This window comes from Quercus suber, unplaced genomic scaffold (genome assembly GCF_002906115.3).
Source record: "Quercus suber isolate HL8 unplaced genomic scaffold, Cork oak 2.0 scaffold_46, whole genome shotgun sequence".
Classification (NCBI taxonomy): Eukaryota; Viridiplantae; Streptophyta; class Magnoliopsida; order Fagales; family Fagaceae; genus Quercus; species Quercus suber.
The window spans coordinates 1,073,997-1,080,484 of NW_027069511.1; the positions used below are offsets into that span (position 1 = coordinate 1,073,997).

The following is a 6,488-nucleotide window of genomic DNA, read 5'->3' on the forward strand; positions in this document are numbered from 1 at the left end:
AATGTGGGATTAAACATTTTTCACTAACTCCTCATCTCCCGCATCTTTACATTTATGTTATAACATTTATTTATTTTAATTATTTAATATTAAAATGCTCCAACCGACATAAATTTTTGTGACAACTTTGATGTAGTCAATTATGAGTGGTAAAAAAAAAGTTGTGAATCCTTGTAAAATTGATTGTCTATCACTCACAGTCAATCACATCAAAGATGTGGTAAAATCTATGGCACAAAAATTGTGAACATAGAAGAACTGGTATACGATCTAATAGTAGATTTTACATGGTTTGGTCACAAACTCACAATCATATTGCATTGTAGGCACACTTATTATTTACATTAAAAATTTTTTTTTTAATAATATGAATGAGATATATTATTAACAAGTAACATAGTACAAAACCACACAGCTTAGCTCTAATCACTAACCGAAGGACTAACTTAAATCTTTCCAAAAACACATACAAATATCACTGAGAGAGTACTACCCCACTCCACCAACAGCAAACACACTCAAGTTCTGTAACATAAGAAAACAGAACATCTTCAAAACAAACCACTGATCAATTCCCTGCTCAAGCGCTCTTATCAGTTATCAAGAACTTTTGTAGAAATACCCCACCCCAAGCATAAGCCTCTGTTTGAGGCAGAGTTTTGAAATTCCCTATAGCAAGCACATAGTGCTTTTAACTTCACATTTTTCTTTCTTACCTTTATTTTTCATGCAGTCATTGCTACTAATAATTTAGCCTTGCAATTGGAATTTATGCATATATATTCCACAGATGATCCGAAGAAAACAGAGCATTTACTTTCACTTGATGGGGCTAAAGAAAGACTTCAGTTATTCAAAGCAGATTTACTAGAAGAAGGATCTTTTGATTCTGCTGTTGATGGATGCCAATGTGTTTTTCACACGGCGTCCCCCGTCACTTTCACTGCCAGTGACCACAGGTTCATCCTGTATTGTTATTTATTGCCTTTGTGTAATGTATAATCAATATACTGTGATCATTTCTCTGTCAATATGGTGAATAATTTAAGGATCCCATACCAGCTAAACTGTTTTAGCAACATCTGATTCTTAAAAGTTCAATACGTTAAAACAATATAGTGAAACGGGGAAAATTGAGCAACAAAAATAAGCACTTAAACTTAACATTTTAGGGAAGCATTCTCAAGTCTTAATCCAGAAGTAGAGAGGACATTGAAGAAAATTGTTTTTAGTGTAGGTTTCTCTAATGCAGGGACTTTGGAGGGGATTCTTCTTCTTCATTTTTTTTTTTTTTCTTTTTTGCTGATCATAAAGATTGTCAAAGAACTACTTCTATTTGCTAAAGGACTCCTCCACTCCTAAGAAGGATACCTAAGTCAATGCCTTCCGAAAAAATTATCAATTTGTATTCTAACTAAAGCTCAAAGAAACAGGATGTTTCATGCTTTCAACATTGTTTTCTGCAATTACATTTGTTTCCCCACATTGTTGCAACTGGAAAATTTTGAAAGTACTGTTTTTAGATTTAATTGCTAGATTGTTTCTAGAAATTATTCACAAAGACATTAGAGAAATTCTACAAAGTGACACAATAACAATATTGTTACATGATAAACTTGTCAAATGAAATGTATTCAGTTTATCCAATATTTTTCATAAATTTATTCTTATGGGACCTACTTTCACATTTTTTATATATTTCAGTCAGAATTAATTGATCCAGCAGTGAAGGGCACACTTAACGTTCTTCGATCATGTGCAAAAGTTCATTTTATCAAGAGAGTGATTGTAACATCTTCTATGGCTGCAGTTATGTTCAACAAAAAACCACTGACCCCTGATGTGGTTATTGACGAGACGTGGTTTTCGGATCCAGTTGCTTGTGAGGAGTTGAAGGTGTGTGTATTTCCTTTTAAGTGTATCTTTAATAGGACTATTATATAGCATTAATCTTAAAATAGTTTTAATGAAAGATCTATGATAATGTTTTGATGATGATTTACTAGAAAGTAGAAATGTAAGAGCTATAATATTTTTACTTTATATATCTAGTCCTATAAATATAGCTGTTTTCTGAGAAACATAGAGAATATCATCACAAGGTTTGTTAACTTGCTTTCTCAGTAAGAAATCCATGTCAGCATCTAGGCTCTTTTTACTATTTCTTGTAAACATACTTTTCTCAATATATATATATATATATTAATGTAATTATAGTACCTATTAATTATTTCATGTTCTAGAATCGGATATATGTTGAATTTATAGATTTCAATGTTTCCAAACGTAAACGTAAATTTTAAAGATTTCCATGCTGCTCTTAATCAAATCATAGACATATTACATATATATTTTTTAGTCCTACATTTCATTCCTTTTTGACCAAGAAATGTTCCCATTTAATAGTTTGGGGTTTTTTCAGCTATGGTATATGATTGCAAAGACCTTGGCTGAGGAGGCTGCTTGGACATTTGCTAAAGAGAATGGTATAGACTTGGTAACAATAAATCCAGGCTTTGTAATTGGTCCACTCATTCAGCCAACTCTTACTTTTAGTCTTGAGGGGTCTCTGAAGATCATACATGGTACTCTTTTGCAACCAATGAGGACTACGTGTATTGTGTTTCTTTCTACATAAATTCTAAATATTCAAGTATAATTAGCATATCATATGACAAATTAAAGTCATAACTGGTTTAGTGGATGAAGTAAGTATGATAGGTGTATATAGGCCTATTCCAGTAAATTGTGAGTGCTACAACTTTTTAGAATACTATGAGTCTATGAGCATTGAGCTAACATTAGAACTTACTTGGTATTTTTTGAGTGTTAAGTGACTGTTTTATGAGAGTTACTCCTTCTCCGGAAATTACTTGTCCTCTTTCTCACACGAGGCTTTACTTAATTCTAGTCCTCTTAACATGGAATGTAAAAATTTCTCTTTTACTTAGAGTTCATTTGAAAACAAGGAGGTTTTAAGCTTAACCTTGATCTGCAAGTACCAAGCCCACTAATTCCACCTGAAATGTGTAGGTTCTGGTTCAACCTATGTTCCATGGATAAAAAAAGCTTCTATCTCAACATACACAGCTTGAGAATATGCTTTATAACTTATATATATCTTGTACAATTTGAGGACGATAATCAACATCTACTGAATGCACAGTATACTTGTTATATAAGATGAACTGTTTCAACAATGATCTCCAAGCATATTCTTTTGATAAAATGGTCAACTGATCAAAATGAAAATTGCGTGTTTAACCATATTTGGCCTATTGAAATTTACTCTCTCTAGCTATATCATTCCATATAATGCTATTGATTAACTTGTTCACTCCTTCCTTTGTGCAGGAACTCAAATATTCCCTGATGGAATATACAGACTTGTTGATGTTAGAGATGTTGCAAATGCACATATTCAGGCATTTGAGAATCCCGCTGCTAGTGGGAGATATTGTATAGTTGGAGGAGTTACACACTATTTCGAAGTTTTCAAGATATTGCGCAAATTTTACCCTAGTTTGCGGCTTCCTGAAAAGTGAGTTATTTATTTGCATGATATTGAATGTGCCTTATTGGTGCCATTTTGTAACTGACAAGTATGACTCAAGTGGAATACATGCTTCATTTAACTAAATGATTAGTTCAATTAATAATTTTCTTTTGTTAAATAAATTTTTCTTTTAAGAATTTGCTTTTGTCACCCATAGTAATTGTTCTTACACATCACAAAAGTTGAAGAAGAGTCAATTTTATCTTTCATTTTTGGCAGAAGTGAAGATGACAAGCCTTTGCAGCCATTATACAAGATATCCCAAGACAAGGCCAACCTGTTACTATGTACTGAAAATATATGCCCTGTATTGTGTATCCATTTCAAAATTCATTCTTTCAGATTTCATTTTTTGGATCTAATCATGATTTTTTTTTTTTTTTTTTGGATTGAATTTGTAAAGTTTAATCTTTACCATGAAATGGACGAAATGGTCAATGCATATACCTATCAAATGGTTATTGTAGTTGACTTTAGGAGAAATGGAAAATGGCATATAGTTTGGTTTGGCCTGACTCATCCCCGACATGAAATTGATGTATGGAATACTATTTAAGAAAAAACCGAGTTGACTTATACTTCATTTGATTTGGATAGGTTTCACACCCATATAGATTGTGGTAAATGACCCCACCCACTTCATTTTGTTGACCAAAAGTGAGTAAAATTTTCTACAAAAATCCATTGTGAAGAATGATACACTGGAAGTCTTTATTACCTTGGACAATTTGCCCAAGTCAGATGTGAGATCGACTACAAGTGGTTGAGAAATGGTAGTAGATCCACGTGAAAGTGGTTGTCTACCACTTGCAATCAACCATGTCCAAGTTGTGGTAAGTTATGTTACAAATAGAAGAACTGGTATACGATCTAATAGTAGATTTTACATGGTTTGGTCACAAACTCACAATCATATTGCATTGTAGGCACACTTATTATTTACATTAAAATTTTTTTTTTTAATAATATGAATGAGATATATTATTAACAAGTAACATAAGTACAAAACCACACAGCTAGTAGCTCTAATCACTAACCGAAGGACTAACTTAAATCTTTCCAAAACACACACAATATCATGAGAGAGTACTACCCCACTCCACCAACAGCAAACACATCAAGTTCTGTAACATAAGAAAAAGAACTATCTTCAAAACAAACCACTGATCAATTCCCTGCTAAGCGCTCTTATCAGTTATAAGAACTTTTGTAGAAATACCCCACCCAAGCATAAGCCTCTGTTTAGGCAGAGTTTTGAAATTCCCTATGAGCAGAGCACATATGTGCTTTTAACTTCCCATTTTTCTTTCTTCCTTTATTTTTCATGCAGTCATTTGCTACTAATAATTTAGCCTCTCAATTGAAATTTATGCATATATATTCCACAGATGATCCAAGAAAACAGAGCATTTATTTTCACTTGATGGGGCTAAAGAAAGACTTCAGTTATTCAAAGCAGATTTACTAGAAGAAGATCTTTTGATTCTGCGTTGATGGATGCCAAGTGTTTTTCACACGGCTCCCCCGTATCTTTCACTGCAGTGACCACAGGTTCATCCGTATTTTATTTATTGCCTTTGTTAATGTATAATCAATATACTGTGATCATTTTCTCTGTAATATGGTGAATAATTTAAGGATCCCATACCAGCTAAACTGTTTTAGCAACATCTGATTCTTAAAAGTTCAATACGTTAAAAAATATAGTGAAAGCGAAAATTGAGAACAAAAACTAAGACTTAAACTTAACATTTTAGGGAAGCATTCTCAAGTCTTAATCCAGAAGTAGAGAGGACATTGAAGAAATTGTTTTTAGTGTAGGTTTCTCTAATGCAGGGACTTTGGAGGGGATTCTTCTTCTTCATTTTTTTTTTTTTTCTTTTTGGTCAATGAACTACATCTTCTAGAGGACAAATCCAATCAAATTTTTTGGTGGCATGGGGAGAAAACTAAAGAAGAATATTTATAAAAAGAAAAAAGAAAAAAAAAAAAAAGGAAACAGTTGACAAAAAAAGAAAAAAAAGACAACGTGTAAAAAAAATATGACGAAATGGAAAAGAAAGCAACGAAAAAAGAAAAAAAGAAAAAAAAGAGACCATGAACAGTACCTAAGAGCACCGCCATCCGGCCTTGGAAATGTCAAATGCAAGCAACATTTGGCATTTAGGCCCAAAATACACCCAGCAGCTGGAAGACCAAAAGTGAGAAATGCCAAATTTTTTTGGCATAGTGCTACAGTGCCATCTTACATGATGGCACTATAGCACTATGCCAAAAATAATATTAATATTTTATTCAGTTTTTTTCTCTCTCATCTCTCATCTATCTCTCCTTCTTTCTATCTCTCACACTTTCCTCTCTTTCTTCCTCTTCTCTATCACACTCTCATATACTCCATGGCATTGAGCATCACGCACCACATCAGAGCTCTCGCCGAAACTTCGAGCCGATCTCTCCGTGACACAAGCCGAGACACGATGGACGTGTGGTGGGGATTGGTGGAGTGAGAGGCGACTGGATCGTACAATTGGGGTGGGTCTGGATCGATGCAGATTGGTGGGTTTCTCGGTGGAGATTGGTGGGTTGCCAATGTCGCCGATCATGGCTTCGCTCAAGATCACCGATGTCGCCGATGATGGTTTTGCTCGGTGGATGTGGCAATGATCTGGTGGGTTTTTATTTTTTATTTTTTATTTTTTTTTCCTTAATTTGGGTTTTTGGTTTCGATGGGATTTTGGTGGGCATGGTAGCGTGGTAGGAATGGTGGTGGTGGTCTGGTGATGATTGGGTTGTTTGGTTGTTGAGAGAGGGACAAAGACCCAGAGAGGCAAGGATAAGGATGAAGAGAGAGAAGTGATAGATAACTTTTAAATATTATTTTATTATATAATTTATATTATTTTAGTGTGTAGGATTGTAAAATAAAAGTTGG

The 6,488-nt window shown here is 33.8% G+C and overlaps 1 protein-coding gene across 1 annotated transcript; it reads left to right on the plus strand.

Moving 5' to 3' along the window:
* Positions 1–1,298: 1,298 nt before the first annotated feature.
* Positions 1,299–6,220, plus strand: LOC136066779 (phenylacetaldehyde reductase-like). The gene is made up of 5 exons (XM_065771622.1): positions 1,299–1,896; positions 2,423–2,585; positions 3,355–3,541; positions 3,776–3,843; positions 5,964–6,220. Exons 1-5 carry the CDS (start codon positions 1,801–1,803, stop codon positions 6,218–6,220), a joined length of 771 nt encoding a protein of 256 aa, XP_065627694.1. The 5' UTR covers positions 1,299–1,800.
* The last annotated feature ends 268 nt before the right edge of the window (positions 6,221–6,488 follow it).